The following is a 20,701-nucleotide window of genomic DNA, read 5'->3' on the forward strand; positions in this document are numbered from 1 at the left end:
CAAAAACACAACTGCTACAACACTAATGTTTCTAAATGAAAATCTAACTCTAAATTTTCCTGTATCATGATACGCATCGTACTGTGGGCTGGTATCGGTATAGGTATCATATACACAGCCCTACGTATCGTGCCATGATACACAGCCCTAATGAATAATACCTGTAAAAAGCTCAAACTTCTCTGCCAGGCGATATATTTTCTTTAACAGAACTCGCTTTTCAAAGCCTACAGCGAACGGCCGGTTTTACTGTTTTCTGCTTGCGTCATGTAAAGAACATTCTCTGAAAAGATAACCTTGATATCTTTAATATCTTTAATTAATATTTAATATTGAGTAAGGTCATGACAAAGATTGAAAGTCAATGTGAAATCAATGTTTAAAATCAAACTTTGATGTTCCCAATTTCATAATTAGATTGAGACTTTAGCCTGGATTTCAAAGACAGGGTCACATTTTATAACTTGGCTGTTTAAATAATATTCAAGGCTGCTATAGATGCATGCATAATTCATTTTTTATTCCTAGTGGAATATGAATAAATTATGAAACCAGTTAAATTGAAGACTTGAATAATGAAAACGTCTAAAATTCAAGGTTTACTTTGAGCAGACCTGCTGGTTTTATCTATTTTAGTTTGTGTAGAATTACTCCGCTTTGTCTCCAGGTGGCATCAGAGATATACTTAATATTGGCTTTGCTTGTACAGAAACCTGACCCTGTATCACTGCAGTATCTGCAATGCATAACATTCACTTTATTGTTGTTAAACATATGTGCGCACCTCTGAAAAACTTAATTAACACTCAATTCTGTATTGATCTATTTATTGATTTTTTGCATTGTAACTCAGATATACAGCACTGCTTTCTTATATTTACGAACAAGCATATCCCAGCATGCAGAGAAATTGATGCTTCTGGAAGTGCAGAATATACACCACACCTTTAACTCTTACACCGCTCGCGTTTTTAAAAAAAGTTGCCAGCCAGCGCCAGCGTTTTTCATGATTTTCACCAAAGTTTAATGCCTTCCAGAAAATGTTCTTCTTTAAAAATATAAACATACAATATACCAAATGAAAGAACAGACCCTCTGCTTTAAAAAAAAAAACCGTGTCATCCTACCTTCAGTGGGTCTTTTGTAATCAGCTTTTGAATATGGGTAGGTTTCTGCAAAAACACCACATTTTGAGCAAAAAGCAGAGATAATTCCATTTTTGTGACGGACTTTTCATAGAGATCCCATTCAGAGCGATTTTTAAAACAGACACGGACATGCAGCCGCTTGCCATAGGGCAATACTTCCGGGTTTAAAAAGTTGTGGAAGGGCGCCACCTGGTGGATAATAGCGGTATTGCGGAAAGATGGAAAATGGCGGGGAAGCGTTTTCTCTTAATTGACGAGATATCTCGTCAATGGCGGTGAAAGAGTTAAAATATCATTTTGTGTGGCTTTTATGCAAGCAATTTTAGTTCCTAGAAATTTGATAAGCCTTATTATTAGATTGTTTTTATGCTCTTATATCTCCTAGTTTCCTTAGTCTTCAAGCAGCATTGACGTTAATAAGGTTGGAAGTGACTAATCTATTCTTAACTATTTTTCAGTATCCTATTTGGCAGGAGTCCGTAAATAGACCTACCTAAGTCTATAAACAACTGGGCAAAATTCTCATGTTTTGACTATTGAAGCTCCTATATGAGATGTTTTTATAATCTGCTGCTGATTCACACTCAAGTTTATTATTCTGATTGAGATTTTTTTGTTTGTTTTTTTGTTTTGTTCGCTTTTTCCTATTTTTCCTGTGTAGATGTCTATTAAAATAGTGGGTTAAAGTGATAGAATTTTCATTTTTGGGTGAAGCATCATCATTTATCACCCTAATTTTGATCTAAACCAGTTTGTTAAACACAAATGAAGATATTATGATAAATGATGGTAACCACACGGTGGATGGCACGCTCTGAATTCCATAGTATGAAAAAAATAAAATGAAAGTCAACAGTAAAAATACTATGAAAGTCAAGGGGGGCCGTCGGTGTGTGAAAGACATGACCCTGAATCTCCCAAATAATACAGGGTTTCCTGAAACTCCATTTGTCCCATATGAAATGGCTGTGTCTGAAAGCTTAGGCTTTTTACTTGTTGCCTTGCTGTCCTGCTGTCTGTCAAGCAAGGACTCACATGTAGCATTTGCACAAAAAGGCATCTTTTGGACAGCTTCTACTATTAAGAAAAAATATATTTGAAATATTCATAGACAGTATGTTGGTGAAAACCAAAAAGAAGAGCTCTCAAAAGATTAACCGTGATTAATCGCGCCCAATCATGATCAATTGCGCCCAATCATGATCAATTGCGCCCAATCATGATCAATCGCGCCCAATCATGATCAATCGCGCCCAATCATGATCAATCGCGCCCAATCATGATCAATCGCGCCCAATCATGATCAATCGCGCCCAATCATGATCAATCGCGCCCAATCATGATCAATCGCGCTCAATCATGATCAATCGCGCTCAATCATGATCAATCGCGCTAGAAAATATTATTTACGTATAAATATCTTTAAATTTAAATATAAAATATATAAAAATTTAAATATGCATTTTTTTCCCTTTAATACATACATGCATGTGTGTGTTTATATATACAAAATAATTACACACAGTGCACATATATGTTATGCAAAAACAAACTTTGATTTTGTTTGCGATGAATCTTTTGACAGCCCTAAGAATAATACAAAAACAAGATACAAATTTATCGCTAGAAAAGCAGAAGATCAAAATTAACACAGAAACTCTTATAACATTTTCACTGAACCCATGTCAATATTTTGAGATCACCCTGCTCAACCAATCACCTTCCCTGTGGATGCACACAGGACTGTAGGAGATCAGAGGTAGTAAAGGTTAAATCCATGCTGCTTTCAAAAATCAATCAGATAAAGTATCTCAGGAGACAAGAACTGATGCAAACATTGGATTTGGACATGCCTTGATGCCTTCTTACCTTAAAATGGATTTTCCAAAGGCAGCATTTTTCAGCTTTTGTATGCAGTCAGTATATATTTAGCACACCCTAATCATGTATAGATTTACTGCATGTGTGTATTGAGGCTGAGTTTTCAGCATATGGTATTAGTAAGGTGAAATTCGAGATTAGAGCATTAACCCACAGCCGCTCCATCGAACATGGGACGGGCGGCAGCCGGAGCGACTCGTTGTCACTTTGGCTGTTTGTCATTCTGAATGTGTCAGCTGCTCAGCCTGAACTCTTCAGAACCACCACCAGCATCAATGCTGTCACTTGAATGAGTGGATTGTGGGAAATGGAGCATCCTCCAGCTGAAGATAGCTGCCTCGGTTCTGTCAGTCTGGAGGGGGGAAGCTTGAAGGACATAAGCATGGAGACAAGAGAGATGAATTCTAGGTGACAGATTGCAGCTATGTCAATTCTACGTTTGGCACAGCAGTTCCTCAGCAGATCTCGCTGTGATAGGGCATAGCTCCCACTTTCTGCTCTAACTTCACCCGATGACTTCCACCCGCACTGTTAGTTTTTGGAATTTGCTCAAGGGACACCGCATACTCTGAAACAAATGAACAAAGTCAAAACAGTAAAACACACACAGGGAGAAACCTACTGATTTAGTACCTGTCACAACTTCAAGAAAATGTTTGGATGAATGAGTTTTATTCTTAAACTTGAATCAAAGGTTGAATGAATGTTTTCACGTGGCCCTCTGAGAAACTATTTCAACCTTAAAATCCATATCATTGTCCTTAACAACTGAAGAGAGGTACCAATAATATTGCATGTATCAAAAAACTTCTTAAGAATCTTTACTCGGATATGCTTGTGTGGATTTCTGTCATTCTGACACCCGTGGGTTTCAGATACTGTGCGTTGCTTACAAATCCTTTGAATAAGCTGTGACATGCCGTCAGGCTCAGACCATCTAGTGTGACCTAAGGAGTCCAGCCACATGTACCCCGAGTCGGATTATTCACTTCAGCTGCTATGCACAGCACTGAACCTTTTGACTCATAGTGTCTGAATCTGAAAAGCCAGACTGTCTCTGACCTTTTAATACGGAAAAAATAGCAAATACGGAATGATAACATTCAGGGAACTGAAACCGGAACTATCATGTCAGAATTGATTTAGCTTTGATTTCTATATTCAGGTTTCTCACTGCAGGCTGGAATTGCAATAAAATTGAATTGAAACTGTTAAGTATAAGATTAGGTTCACTATGAAGGTCAGTGATGGAAGTCTAAGACCTTCATCAGGTTGGCGCAACAGAAAGGTATGGTCATATTTCAGTTTAAGTGTGTTAAAGTGTCAGGTCTTTTGTCACTTGTGGGTGCCATTATTTTCAAAGCAGGGTACAGTGAAATTCTGGGGTCAGCAACCTTTTGTATTAGTATTTTTTCCAGCTCAATCTATTTGCTGGCCACACTGGTGCTTTTTATTTCTATCTATAGTTTTTTTTCAGTCATTTAATATGTAGAAAATGTGGAAACCTACATTTAATTTGGGTATATATATCATATATCATTTTGTTCAAAGAGGGTATTTTGTATGTACATGTATTGTAAACCCCCCCCCATTTACACTTATCACCTCTTCTTCTTCGTTGCATAACTCTGGTTCTGGTGCATTATGGGATAATGAAGTGTCCATCGTATGCACGCTGCAAAATCTAGCCGAAAGTAGTAGGTCATCCTGCTTTTCACCTACTATATAGTATGGAAGCCATAGATATATACACTAGATGTCGTTTTTGGGTTCTAAGCATGTGTCAAAACCACCACCATCTAAGAACAGAGGTCTTGTCATAGGAAGTAGCTAGGTAAAGCTGCTATCTCCGCCTGTACTCCGAATTCATGGATGATGCCGGACTTTTGTGCTGCATATGGATGTTAGGCCTACTAGCACTATGCATTATAGTTAGAAAAAGTAGATTTTTAAAATATCAAAACTTAATTTTTTTTCTGGACTCAATGCTAAATACATGTCTGACTGTTGAAACCAACCAAAAGAAAACCAAGAAAATTGCATTAATGGTGATTTTATTTCTGTTACACCATTGCCTACAATGACGCTGATGCGGGGCTCCCGTTTCAAGATGCCGGCTTGAAACATTTGACGCATTCGGTCCAATGAACTGCCGTAGCCAAGGCGATATCTAGTGTACATATCTATGGGACGCAGCAATAGCTGTGTGTGTACGGTTCTTCGTCTGCAGCGCATATTGAGTTTCTGCATGCGAGCGCCCTCTGGCTTTTGGATGTAGCGGCATTTCACCGTAATTCATTGAGAAGCATAGCAAGCATCATCAGCCAATTTATCGGTGCATCCCTACAATTAATTTTTAACTTTCTTGACTAGTTAGGAGTTGCTTTAAATTATAAAAAAAAGTTGAATTAGGTTAAGTTATTTCAATGTTTTGATTTTTATAATTTATAACAAATCCTCACTAGTCAAGAAAGTTGAAATGAATTGTAATTTTAATTGATTAAACTTAGGGATTTTTTTTTTTTTAACTTGCAGATTTAAAACCTGGTAAAAATCTGACACCAAATGTCATAAAAATTTTGCAGATAGGGGCAACTTATTAGTGAAGCATCTTGCACTATAAATGTTGAATTGGGGAAATGTGTCCAATGAACTATGGTTAAATTGTGTTAAATGGTGTAAGTTAAGTATTATTTTAACAAGTCTTATTTCTTTTGCAGAGGATGGAGGCAGACGAGGTGAACTCCCAGCGGGTGAAGCTGTCAAAGCAGAATGGAGTGAGGAAGAGCGAGGCAGAGGAAGAGAGCAGAGAAATGATCACTCCAGCCTTGAGAGATTCACTCACTAAACAAGGTACACTGACGCATTAACCTTCCTGTGTTATTCACTCTCTCAATGAAAGATGTGTGTGATGGGAATAAAGCTGTTATAACAGATATGTGACCCACTCTGTGAAAGCTGTGATTTGCTGTTTTCTACATGGAAACATGGTACATCATGTAAAGAACATTGTGAAAAATATAACCTTGATATCTTCAATATTGAGTAATGCTGTATAAAAGATTGAAATGAGTGTTTATGACTACCTTCATGATCCTAATCTAAAAATTAGGTTATGAGACCATATCCTGAATTTCACAGACTGGGTTGCATATCTGTTCAAATACACGGACGCATACAAACACATTTTCTTTTCTTTCTTTTGCATGGTAAAATTTCAGGTGTGCTTTCATGTGCTAGGTTCTGTGACTAGTTTTGTACGTTGTCTAAAAGAAAATTGTTGTTGTCGTTTTTCATTGTTTGCCCGGATGTTGATATAGGGTTCAAATGAGCATTTAAAAATTGTTCACCCAATAATATACAATTTTATAATTTACAATTGCACACCCTTATGCCATCCCAGATGTATATGATTTCCTACAGTTAAACACAAATAAAATCATACTGTGAAATGCCATCACGATATTTTCTTATGCTGCGCTCAGACCAGCTGCGGTAGAGGCGTCAAGCGCAGGTGATTTCAATGTTAAGTCAATGTGAAGACGAGTTGACGCGCGTCTGGAGGTGTCGTGGCGCGAATGAGTTGCGGTAGACGTGATTCCGCCTCATTCGCGCGTCGAGCGTTGCCGTGGGAAACGCGCGAGTTGAAAAATTTGAACTTTGGTGGAAAACCATTCAGGAGGTTACTCTAGTAGTGACGTAATTACAGAAAGTGAGCCGAGTCGCAGAAGCCACTCCCATGACATGAATTTCCGCCTGAATGTCTCAATGACTAGAATTTTACGCACGGCTTTCACACGCGAATGAAGAGAGTAAACTCTAAATGTTCAAGCGGCAAACTAGACGTAAATTTGACCCCTCAAACTCGGCTGGTGTGAACCCACAGTTATATGAGATTTTAAAATGTTCAAAATCCAAAAGCACATTTTGTACATCCATCATTAAAGTAATCGATATGATTCCAAGTGTGTTGATAAATGTGAAACTAGATCACAAAACAAGTCTTAAAGAAAAACCATTTTTCAATATTTTACTATGTTCTAACCTCAACTTGGACAAATTAATACATACTTATCTTTTTTTCAATGCGTGCACTTTTAATCTTTGTACAGTGGGTTGTGAATGTGTTAGCATTTAGCCTAGCCCCATTCATTCCTTAGGATCCAAACAGTGATGAATTAAGAAGCCACCAAACACTTCCATGTTTTCCCTATTTAATGACTGTTACATGAGTAGTTAAACGAGTAAGTATGGTGCCAAAAATAGTTTTTTTAAAGCGGATAAAAAATGAGAACTATTTTGCATGGCGGAAGAGCACTTAGTTTGCAGCACTTTGACCTTGGCGCGCAGTAACATCATCACTCCTGACTACTTCTCTACAATTTAGTTCTCATTTTTTATCAGCTTAAAAAATTGCCACATTTTATTTTGTGCCACTATACTTGTGTTACTACTAAAAGATAGATGAGATATAGGGGTTGTTTACACTTGTTATTAAGATGTATTTTCATCAATCGGATCACAAGTGGACGAGAGAGACACATCACGTTTACACCTGGTATTTTAATCCGTCTTTTTTGTCCACTTTTGACCGCTTCTGTCCTGAATACTGAGGGGTTGGTCTGTCGAGACGGTGGGCGAGTCTCCCTGCTGTCATTCAAACGCGAGCGGGAGTAATGATGAATAGTTTATATGGACGTGAACTGATATTATGTCGGAGTCCACTGCTTGTGTTGTAAGTAAACAAAATGAAACTACGGAGATCAGCCGCTTAAGTTTTATCAATGAAAGGCTAAAAATAACACTGTTCACTGTGTGTTCGCGGCAGAAGTCAGAAAAGACGTAAAACTTGTGTTTAAAACCTCAGATTAGATAAATGGGCGGAGAGAAGGCGGTCGCGTGTGGCTGTTCGAACACATTCAACCACATGTGTGTTTAAACTACAAAAGCAATCCGATCGAAAGGGTTTTCGACTACCTCTGAATGTGGTTGAAAGGGGGCGAGCTCAAAACGTTTTGAACACCGTTTACACCTGGCATTAACGTTGTTCACTTGTGATCCGATCGATGAAAACGCATGTTAATGCCAAGTGTAAACAGACTCGTAAATGCGGTCAATAAGTATTTTTTTGGAAAAGATGGGTTTTAATTGTGTTTTGAATGTTGCAAGGGATGTGGCTGACTGGATTGCAATAGGAATGTCATTTCACCAGCAGGGACAAGTGAAGAAAATTGAGTGGGAACGTAATTTAGTGCCCCTTTGTGATAAAACACAAGGGGCAGCTCATTTGCATAACGTAAGGTTCTGGATGGGGTGTATAAATGTATAAACGTGTGAAAGTATGCCGGTGCAATCCCAGTGAAGTTCTGTAAGTGAGTAGTAGTGATTTAAACATGACATATGCTTCAATCGGTAGCCAGTAGAGAGAGATGAAGAGCGGCGTCTCCTGATCTGTGAGTGGCAGTTAGGTTGAATGAGGAGGTGAGTGTGGAATTCTGCAGTGTACGGCTTTTCTCCAGGTGGATGTTAAAGTCTCCGAGTACTATGAGAGGGCTGCCGTCCTCAGGGAATGTGGAGAGCAGCATATCCAAGTGAGATATCAGAAGTGCACCTGGAGGGCGGTAAACTACAACAATGTGAAGTTGAGTAGGAGAGGTGATGTTAACAGCATGGTATTCAAAAGTGTGATTTGTGCATAGTGAAGTGAGTGGAGTGTACTTCCAGCTATTGTTAATGAGCAGACCTGTGCCTCCACCCCAGCCTGATTGGCAAGGAGAGTGAACGTAGTTTGAGGAAAGGGCAAACGGGTGTTGCCAAGTCCTCTGGACAAATCCATCTCTTAGTCAGGGCTAGGATGTTGAGTGGCATATTAAATCATCATGTTAGTTATTAATATTTTAAAGGTGCAGTGTGTAAATTTCAGCGGCATCTAGTGGTGAGGTTGCAAATTGCAACCAACGGCTCAGTCTAATGCTCTCCTCTCACTTTGAAACACATAGAGAGGCTATGGTAGCCGCCACGGGACAAATATGTCATTGTCGGAGACAATTTAGTAAAAAAAAATGTCCGTTAAGGGCTTCTGTAGAAACAAGGCAGCCCAAAATGGCGACTTCCATGTAAGCGGACCCTCGGTGTATGTAGATAAAAACGTCTCATTGTTAAGTAATAAACACATAACGGTTTATTATGAAAGGTCTTTATACACCCCTGATAATATAGTTTTGTATATTATTTTGCATTTCTGTCAAGAGATCCTTTAAAAAATTACACACTGCACCTTTAAGCATGTTCAGTGATATATTGAATCCAAAACAAAATCATTCCATTATTAAATTCATAGCTCAATCCCACCTCGAATTTCTATGATATTCAAAATCCTAAATATTGCTCATGAATATAGCTTCCTTTTTTATGCTGTGGGATATTATGTGACAATCAAAATCTTATTGTTTAGAAAAATGAAACCGCACACCTCTCCATAAAAGCTGCATTTTCAGCTATCAATCTTGTTCAGCACGTACCCAATTGCCAGAGTGTATTTTTTGGGAGTTTTTTCAAATTCCTAACTTTAAGCATGTGGAATAGTCATTATGTTTGCATTAGAAAGCATCACTGTTAAAAACTAGGCTCCTTGTATTTATAATAAAAATAGTTTTAAAGGATTGACAGCTAGCTTATTTGTCAGTTGAAGCATATTAGCTCCACAAACACCTCACTGATTACTGTTATGTCCCATTTCCCTGATGATGGACACTCATTTCCTGCTTTCCCAGCTGAGAATAATTGAAAACGTCTGAGATGTATATTTTCATCGCCTGAAAACCGGATGCCAGGGTCCTGATGGTAATTAGGTCTTCATTGCTGGCAGACTGTCATCCACGTTACCGTAAACCACGTTTTCAATTATGATTATTTCTCATACTTTTGACAGTTTTTCCTCCTTGTAAGTGTTTCCTCGTGTGCGTTATTAATAAATCGGCTGCCGAGCTGTGGTTTTTCTCTTCGTGCGGTACAAATTTCACCCCTGTCGCCCTTTTTGCGTATGGAGCCTGTGATGGTGTGACTATGCCTAACGGAGCTTAATGATGTAGCAAAGTCCAATTACTTTTCTCTTGCTGCTGGAGTTCCCTCGAGTTTCCAGCACCACACCTTTTATTAGCCAGCCTGCTTCCAGACCAGCTGCACACTAAAGCTCCTTCAAACTAGAAGCTGACTGGCTTTCACACTTCCACCAAGGGCACAGTGTGTGCTACCAATCACAGTTTGTAATGGGACAATGTGCTTGCGGCAGTGTGCAACACCTTTTGAGCTGTTGTTATTTTATTATGTTTCAGACCAAGAAATTTCCACATGCTCCCAGACTTTTTCTTGAATGGATGTCATCCTTTTTGACATGAATCACTATAAAGTTTAATTTTAGGCAAGAAATGAGAAGGAAACTAAAAAAATATATTAACTTTGGTTTGTTCTTTCAACCTGTGAAACTACTTTTAAAACCCTGGCTAATGTTGCATAATTTAATTTTATGATTAAGAGTTTCAAAGTAGTCATGACCATAAAAATGACAAAAATGTGTAATTTGTGTTAATTGCTGTGAATGAAAGATTAAAAACTAAGCCTTTGATATACAGTGCTTTAACTCTTATTAAATCGTGACTAAACCCTAAACCAACTTTGTTTAGTTAAAGATCTGTAAGAATGGGGCTTTATTAGTGCTGTTCGTTCTTTCTAGTAAGTTTTTTGACATTTGGATATAAATTCCATTTTCGATACAACAATGTATGGTGTAAAAACGTCTAACTGTGCATTCAGACCGCCACCGGCGAGAGTGTCAAAGTGGCCGGAAGTCATTCATTTTCAATGAGAGCCGGCGGCGAGATGGTGCGGCACGTCATGTACAGTGTGAGCGTCGAGGAGAGTTGAAATCAGCTCAACTTTATGGTAATGAGATATGACGCGGTTTGGCGGCAACCAATCGGAAGGCGGAAATGTTCACCGGCAACTAATCGGAAGGCGGAAACCTCCGCCTGAGAGGAGTTCAGAGAATGCATTCGAGCGTCAGAGCGTCCACTACAACTTTTCTTTAGCGTCGTTGTCAGGGCAGCCAGAGCTTTTATTGACGCTCTCCCCGGTGGCGGTCTGAATGCACAGTAAGTGCTGCCCTCTTCAGGTTGAACGGTGGCTACTGCAGTTGAATTTTCCTATTGGATGTTGTGTCCAAAAAATGCCTTGTGACGTAAGCAGGATTAAGCTCACCATGCCCTTGTTACGATCTCACCACACACTTAGTTCGTCCCCTCTATCTCCTTTGGGGTCTGCCCACTTTTCTTGCATTTTTCAATTATTGCCAGTGGGTAGAGTCAGGCTCTGACCAGGGGTTTAGTTACGCTTTAAAGGTCCCATATTTTTACGGTTATATTTTAGATTATGATGTCTTTAAGAATATATATTTACGGTTTAAGTGCCAAAAACAATCTCTATTAGGGCTGGGCGGTATGACGGTATATTCCGTTACCGCGGAATAAAATGTCAGACGTAACAGATTTTTCTATTCCGTCTATTCCGCGGAATGCAAATAAGTGGGCGTGGCTAACTCTGCCTCCAGCATGTTAGACTGACTGTGACGGAGAAACATGTAAAATAGTTCAATTATAAAAAATGAACGAGTTATTTGTGTATTTTTTATAATAAGTGCCAGTGAATCCACCGCGGGTCACGCAGCGAGACTCTTGTCTTGCTCGCTCTCGCGCTCTCTCTCTCTCATGCGCTCTCTCTGTGCTCATGCAGCAGCCGGCCGGTCTCTTGTTTCACGTGCAGAGGTCTCTCTAGGCAAGCGCAAGGAGCTGCGAGGCCAAATAAAGAGTTCTTCTCACACATAATGCTAATAGTTGTAAAGTTTTTTGAACTTTAGGCAAGCTAAGACAAAACTCGCGTTTATATCAGTGACACGTGCGCTGCTGTAGTTTGATGCGCCATTTGCTTATATAAACATATTTGATCGGAGAGACGAGAAAGAGATGCAAATGTTAAGGGCGTCAAGACCTTTAAACAAACTTTATGATCATCACATCATAGCATCTGTCATATTTATAATATTCAGAGCTTCCTCTCTCATGTACAGGTATTAATCCTGTCTGTAGGTTTTTGCATATATTTATACCTGTTCATTTTACATATTGCATATGTTTAATGTAATGTTTGCATAAATACAAAATACAATGAAGCCATACTACACTTTCAATAGTCTATAAAATTAATAACTCAAAACAAGCTTCTGTCTAATCAAGACTTATCTGTTGTTATCTTCTGGGCATTTTCACTTTAACATTATTAACTTTAAATTGCTCATATTTTAAAACTGTGGTGAGCATTTAGTTAAAAGCTATAGTGAGTGGTGTATTTCTGTACATTTTTATCATCCAAAAACTATATAAACTGCAAAACATGTATACTGTGAAATATTCCGTTCCGTGAAATAAAATGACTCATTCCGTGAAATAGATTTTTGGTCATTCCGCCCACCCCTAATCTCTATATATTTTTTTCAGCTCCTTTTTCTAAAAACGGGCCGTTTTGGCCTGTAATAAGTAATATTCATGAGCCTCTCTTCTGATAGGCCTGTTCTTTTATGAGTAAAATATGCAGTTGAAATATCGTTACCCATGGAAGTACACTAAGTGTTAGTTTCTGTACACTAAATGTTAGGTTAGTAAACCAACAGACACAGAGACTAAGAGATTTTAACCTTACCTTGTTTAACTCAATAAACAATCAGACACCAACAGGGCCGGTGTCTGTAACTTAATAAAACAAACAACGTCTGATTTCCAACAGATATTCTATCAAAACCGGTGGTTAACAAAGCCTTTAACGTTACAAAACAACATGTAAGCATCTAGTTAGTATCACGTTAGCATTGCATAACTGTTTACATATATATAATTTAAGTTTTTTCTGGCTCCATAATGTAACTTAAAAGTTAGGACTCCTGATAAATCACATGTGATTGTCTCGTGCACCTCTTTAGTAAAGCCGGTTCATTGATTAGTAGTAAATCACCATCAGCTGCTTTTACAAGCGGCAACCGGTTCTGAGAGCAGGTGATGCCCCTTTACTACCAATCAACGAGATGCCTGTGACCATTGCGTGCAAGTTATCATGCACCCTTGCTTAATGTGTTTACTTACGGGTTTTGGATTTGAGGTCGGACCCAACAAAGTAAAGACTGCAACATCATCTTTTGAGTAGATTCCTGGAGAAACCAGCATAGAAATGCCACACCGAAGCAGTCACTTGTGAAATGTTTAGAACTGACTGCTAAATCGAACTAATTTTTGAGGATTTTTTGAATAAATGAACATTGTTGTCGTATATAAATGTTTTTCAGAAGCCTGTGCAATGATTTAGTTTCCTGACATCCATCAATTGAACAGCATTTTCTCACATGGTGTTATTTTCCTTATGTGGTTGTTTGGCAAAAAGGGGGGGGGTGGGGGGTAGACGGGAACAGTGCTCGGGGTGGAGACTGAAGGTAGTGACTGTGTTTTGGTGACATAGCAACTTTACGCGAGTACAAACAAACCGTTTGAACTCGCAGCTACTTCAGTGCATTTGACTCTTAAATTACTGTTTGAAACTTGTATGGTACTTACATAGCACCTAGACCTCAGTTATCATGAAAAAGCCACAAAATTTCAGTTTTGACAATATGGGACCTTTAATAATGTGAATAATTTAGAAATTAATGTTTGTATTGACACAACGCTTTATTGCACCAAAAATTCAAACTTTGCTTGCCAAAATGTTGACATTGATCATCTCTCTGTTTACTTTAGCCACAGAAACACATGAGAATGTCAAAATATAAATTCATTTTTGAATGTGCTCATTCCGTCTCAATTTGCGTGCATGGCTCACAAATAATGCAGCAGCAAACCGAAATAGAAAAAGAAAGGGTCTTCTGGAAGGAAAATGCATATATTAAACAATGGCTGATGGTTTATTGATGGCAAAAATGTAAATGTAAAAAAATGTAAATTTGCATAAACCATCTATATTTGTCCACACCCATTTAGAACAGATAAAAATGTGTGATTAATCGCGAGTTTACTCATGACAACCATGCGATTAATCTAGATTAAATATTTTAATCGATTAACAGCCCTACTTTATATAGAATGATATATTGAGAAGCTTTGAATTGTACACATGCAAACAGATGCATGTAATTTAGCAGTGCTAGCCCGCAGTGTAGATATGTTACATTATATAACACTCATTTCCTTGAAGAGCTGACCGGTAATGTCCTCTCGCTCTTCATTATTTTTGCTCTTTTACTGATAAACCAGAATTACCCTTGAGCATTAACAGTGGTGATTTAAAGCGGAGCGAGGAAGAGAGCAAAGGGACCCTGAGATGATTTCAAATTCTTAAAATCAGAAACATACAGTATAGAGCAGAAGAAAGGGACAAGAAAGCAGATTGAGGCTAATAGAGTAAGGTGTTTAATGTCTACTATTTGTATATTCACATTCAAAACATACATAAAAACCATTAAATTTATGATTCCAAGTATGTTTCTTTATTCCTCACCAGTTGATATTTAATCAATTTAAAACAATCAGCATATTGGATATTGCATAAAAAGTCAGATAAAACAAACAAATTGTTAATTGACTGTGTAAAAGCATTGAGGTGTATATGAGATCTCAACATTTTTCTGTGGATAAAATGAATTCTTGGTCAAACAAAATCAAATACGTGCAAAACATAGCTTAATTAAGTTTGGCCTATTAAATGCATACTCGGAGAAAAAACTTTCTGAAAGTGCCGAGTGTATTCGTCACAGAATGTCGTCCATCATATGTTTGACTAGTTTTTGTTATGTTTAGCATGAGAATCAAACTCTTTAACTGTGTAAATATATCAGAATGCATGACATAGCCATTACAGTATTAAAACTTGGTTAACATTTTAATGATAATAGTTCATGTAAGTGAGCAAAGTGGTAAATAATCCATATATAGTTGATTTTTAAAATCAGCCTAAATATGTACCAATACCTAAAATCTTCACTTGCATCCAAACACCAAAAAATAACTAGAAACAAATCTCACCCTCTTTCCATTGCAAACATTTAGGCCTCCGCCATTCTCCCATAGACATTTATAATTTAAAGTATACAAGTATATACGCTGTGAACTTAAAAATTATATTTTATGTTGTCTTAAAACATTTTTACTTTGTCAAATGTGGACACTTTTAGAATATCTGTATCTCTTGCTGAAGTCTCACTTGTTTTCAATGCTTCTCAGTTTTTGTGAATGTTGAATGTACGAATATACATCCCCAACAAAAGCTCTGTGCTCGATCCATGAGCAGGGTTTCCTGCAGAAAATTTGTTATTTAAGGTGGTAAGGGGGCGTGGTAATCAAAGTGGCGGGGCATATGCGTTATAATGAAAATTTTAAATATTTTTATTTAAAAAATTCAAATAAAACTTAATTTTGAAGAAACTATGACAGAAAAGAACGCATACTAGATTATTAATGAATTAAATGTTTTTAGTCTAACGGGAATAGCTGCCTGATGAAGTGAAACTAAAGGGTTAACCTGATAAGGAACACTGTGCCGTACACGGCACACCCCCTCCCTTGCACGTGAGGCTGCATTACGTCATTGTAACTTTGAAGCATTAAATCTTCAAAATATACGGTCATGCGGCACATCGTTGTAAAGCTTAGACTTTCGGGATTCCATTAAGCGCACACAGAAAGCATAATATGATTTTTAGCAGTCATAAAACTGTAATTTAGTTGTTAGTTACCTGAACCGGGCGGCGCCGATTTAGGATATTTACTTACCTTCAAAATCTTTCCTTTATCCGCTTCGGTGAAATTGTCCAAAACAAATTGTTCATAAATCCCCAAAAGTCCAAGGAAATGGAATATCCAAGCCTTTTAATCCAAAACGATTTGTTCATCTCACAATCTTGAAGTTTCTGACCGAATTACGATATAAATAGTGTATACAATAAGTTCACTAACAGACATTCGTTCGAATCTCACTTTTCATTCATGATTTATAATGAATATATTCGGATCTCATGTTTATTGTGCAACGTCTGAGGAACAAATGCGCCCCCTTGTGGAATTTCAGCCGTTCCATAAGAGGCTACTAAAACAAACACAAACTAAAGCAGATGTTGTAGAACGTCTGGTGAACGATGATAGATAGCGCAAAAATGGTAAAAACTGATAATTTCCCACTATTAATTACATTATCTTAAAGGAATGTAACAACTGTAGCATGTAAATAATGCACATAAATATAGTGAGCAAGAGTGTCAACAATAATATCGAATCAACAGGCACGTGAAACCTAGCTAGCAGGTTGCTCAAACAACAAAATTACCAGCTAACTTACTCTAAATTTGCAAGAACTATAGACGAATACAATAACAGGCTTAAATAAACCCAAAACATAAGTCCACTTAAAGTTCTCACAGACAAGTGTTTTATCAACTGGCTATCCTCCAGACATGACGGACCACGTCTTAAACTCATTTCGGCCGTGTGGTGTGCGTGCACGCTCGCGGTGTGAAGCGCGTCCGCGCTATTCTCTGAGATGTTTTATCAACTGGCTTGTTATCCTCCAGCACTTGACGGCCTTTTGTGCAGCAAAAATTTTTTTTGGACGACCTAGTTAAGGCGGTAGGGTTTCCAAGCTTAGGCGGGCCGCCTGAACTGAAATGTGCTGCGGGAAACCTTGATGAGGGTGCAGCATGTATCACAGCATGTATCCTTTATGTCAGGGGTAGGTAATGTCAGTCCTGGAGTGCAGAGCGTTTAGCTCCAGATCAAACACACCTGAACAAGCTTAATCAAGGTCTAAAGAGTCACCTCTTTTCAGGGTTGGAGCTGAAATCTGCAGGACATTGGCACTCCAGGACCGACGTTGCCTACCCCTACTCTATATCGACTTTTTTAATTTGGCCAAATGCTGAGACTTTACAGAGGGGAAAGCAGAGTGGGTGTGGTTTTAGTTGAGTAGAGTAGAGTAGAGTAGAGTTGAGAATTACCTTTTTTATCAGACTTTTTCAAACTTTGTTATTTACTGTTTAATTATCATTTAAATTTGGCATGGGGTGGTTAATTATGGAGGGCAAAAAATTACGCAAGTGTATATAAATCAATTAATACATACATACATACATAAATGCAGAAATAAGTAAGTAATTAATTGAATGCATAAATAAATAAATAAATGTAGAAATTCAGAAACAAATAAATGCAAGAATAAATCCATAAATGCAGAAATGACTTTTCGTGTCAGTCCATGCTTGCCTGCTTTTGCTTTGCTCATGGGGCAAACGCAAAACACTAAATGCGTCGCTCCCATGTGCTGAGCCTGCGTTTATCAGTAGCAGTAGTTCTTACAAACTCCATTTATGTAATTATTTATGTATATACACTTAAAGGGGACATTCCATGAAAATCAGACTTTTTCCATGTTTAAGTGCAATAATCGGGTCCCCAGTGCTTCTACCAACCCAGAAAACATGAAAAATAGCAACCCTGTAACTTTGTTTTGGTAAGGCTCTCTCTGCAAGCATGTGAATACATAGGTCATTCGGATTTCGCTCCCCCCATGACGTAGGTAGGGGCTCTTATTATAATGATACCGCCCCTTCAACTGCGCTATCCAACCATGAACGGCCTCACGAGTGCGATAGACAGAGAGAAAGAATGACTGACAGCACGACGCGTTTGTATTCCCTCAAACTCAAACAGGAGCCTACAATCTTATAACTTGTAGTTTTAATAATCTTTCTAAAGATTGAATTAACGTTCTAAAGGATTAACCTTGTGAGTGAGTGAGTGAGTGAGAGAGAGCGAGTGAGCGAACGAACGAGAGAGAGAGCAACGCGATGGTTCGCGATGGTTGCTCCGGAGTGTAGTCCTCATCAGAGTCAACAATGCGTTCATCACTGAAACTCTTAAATGCAAAACACTTTATATGTAATAAATCTTGCACGATATTCACCTTCATCACAGTGTATGATGGTAATGAAAAAACTTGTATCAATGCAACCTGTTTTTAGATGTCTTATAGGCTAAATATGACTAGCTCGTTTGTTACCTAATATAACAAAATATATTTTAAACTTTACCAGTATAGATATGCTAGTTTGTTCTTGAGGACAGAATTTTAGTTTTTTGGCGCACTGTCTCTTTAAGATTTAAAATAGGGCTATGTCAGGTGGCACTGTGGATTCTCATTTTAGACTCTGATATCCATTTGTTTTCTAACATGAAGTTTTGTTAAGCTTAGAACCCTTACCGCTTTTTCAAGCACAGAATGACGTCTTCATTTTCCACTGCTTTATTAAGACTGTTTCAGGAGTAATGGTTGCCCTAGTGATGGCTCTTACGTGTGGATTGAGGCCAAATTGAGTCGAATTCCCCAGGGTGCACAGCACAGTTGTGGGTAATTGGATCTGTGGACCTTAAAAGCGGGCGGACTTTAAATGCTTAGCAGAAAATACTCCTGTTCGTAAACCTAAAAGCACGTGTAAACCCTGACAGGATACATTATGCAGCTTTATTATCAAAATTTCTCCAATTTCTCCAGCAAGATGATGATGGTGATCCTGAAAAGATTGTAACATGAAAAACAAAGGAACAATTCTGTTTACAATATTGCGGTTTATAAAGTTGTTACTGTTATTACTGAAAGTTGGTTTTATAGTTGGCTACACTGTTAGAAAAAACGGTCAAAATATATTCCTCAGCTTTCACTGGAAAAGCATCTTTTTTATAAAAGGTCCTAATATATAACATTAGGTTCAGATATGTATACATTTGATACCGATATGTACCTTTTGAGACACTAATATGAACTCTTTAGGTACAAAGGTGTACTTTTTAAAAGGGTACAGCCCCAGTGACCGCTAGGTTATATATTTCTGACATATTTTTTTGGCAAGACAGCTTTGCATACTTTTCACACAATTTTATAATAGCTAATACATAATCAAATTCAGTGATCATTTTTACCTTTTCAATGTACATTTTGTAGGTTTGAAATGAGGGTTTGATAAGGGTTTCGCTCGAGTCAGACGTTTTCATAAAGACGTCCACTAGATGATATCAAGTTCGGCATTCATGCAGCTTGTGCAAAACAATGAATCATTATTCTTTTGTCTAATGAGCTCATTTTCATATCCGTGTAACGCAGAATAATTACTTTTCTTGAAAGTAGGCCAACCATATTAGTGAAATTACCCACCTCATAAACCCTAAACATATTGGTGGCTAATCCAGTAACAGCTGGCATTTTTAATATATAGACTAGCATTCAACAAGTTTGCCTGGATTTCATTTCAGCTTGTCTTGTGAGCCAAAGTTTAAATTAATTTTAAGTACAGAAACCCAAAGGCAGGGTAAAACCAATGTTAGGTTGTCTTTGATGACAAGCGATACATCAGTGAAATCTCTCAAAAATGTCTACAGTAATTCCTATATAACCACTTTGCGTCGATCTAACATTAACACTTGTTTTTTTATTTCTTGTCTGTAGGTTATAAACTAATAGGCAGTCACTCAGGGGTGAAACTGTGTCGTTGGACAAAGGTGGGTTTTTCTCTCTCTAATTTTGTTGTCAGGGCTGTTTAGTAACTAAAGCTCTGAAAATATAAAATGTTGCCCTTTCTTTATTAGTCAATGCTGAGAGGCAGAGGAGGCTGCTATAAGCACACCTTTTATGGGATTGAATCGCACCGTTGTATGGAGACCACACCGAGTCTGGCGTGTGCCAACAAATGTGTTTTTTGCTGGAGGTAAGAGCAAGTCTTTTTATTAATTAAAAATGAATTTAACATAACGCTCCTGGTAAAGGTACTTTATGATGTTTACTAAGACGAGCATTGCTGTTGTTACTCCTGCCCTGATTTGCTCACCCTCAAGCCATCCAGGATACATAAGACCATCTTTTTTCAGACGAACACAATCAAAGTTATATTAGAAAATGTCCTGGTTCATTCAAGCTTTAAAATGGTAGTAAACAGGGCATGAGATTTTAAAACCCCAAAACGTGTACCCATCCCCACAGAGGTAATCCACACGGCTCCGGGGGTTAATAAAGGCATTAAGGGTAATCAATGCGATTTTGTAAGACAAATCATTATTTAAAACTTATAAATATAATAATGAAGGTCACATTTGGACATACCCCGGGCTTTACAGTGCATTGCATACTATACATTGGGGAATTAGTATGCACCAATTGTTTATTAGTTTACTGCCGATTTCATTTAGGATCTCGATTATAACATTGAATTTGTCAGACTTTTACTCGGAAAGGATGTTTCTGTAAAATGTCTCTGAACAAATTATAAGTGCAGAGGAAGATGCGACGATGATTCAGTGTGACATTTGTGAAGAGAGGCTAGCTTTCAGCAATCTTGCATTTGACAGTGAGGTTTCATCGGAGGAAAGAAAAAAACGCTTGTCATATGCAATCATTCAGCTCAGCTCTTCTGAAGAGTGGATCTAAGATGATTTTTAGCATTATTGACCCTTATTTACCTTATGGTTTGATAATAAGCTGGTGCTTCTATAACAAGTGGGTGAGTAAGATGGACATGACCAACCACATCATCCTATGTGTGA

General features: G+C 37.9%; 1 protein-coding gene across 1 annotated transcript in view; it reads left to right on the forward strand.

Moving 5' to 3' along the window:
- The window catches only part of tyw1 (tRNA-yW synthesizing protein 1 homolog (S. cerevisiae)), an 85,532-nt gene that overhangs the window by 9,125 nt on the left and 55,706 nt on the right, over positions 1-20,701 (forward strand). The window contains exons 8-10 of the mRNA XM_065281426.1: positions 5,750-5,882; positions 19,611-19,663; positions 19,751-19,869. Of these exons, the coding sequence (XP_065137498.1) occupies positions 5,750-5,882; positions 19,611-19,663; positions 19,751-19,869 (305 nt within the window). The remainder of the gene's footprint in view (positions 1-5,749; positions 5,883-19,610; positions 19,664-19,750; positions 19,870-20,701) is intronic.

This window comes from Paramisgurnus dabryanus, chromosome 8 (genome assembly GCF_030506205.2).
Source record: "Paramisgurnus dabryanus chromosome 8, PD_genome_1.1, whole genome shotgun sequence".
NCBI classification, from domain to species: domain Eukaryota; kingdom Metazoa; phylum Chordata; class Actinopteri; order Cypriniformes; family Cobitidae; genus Paramisgurnus; species Paramisgurnus dabryanus.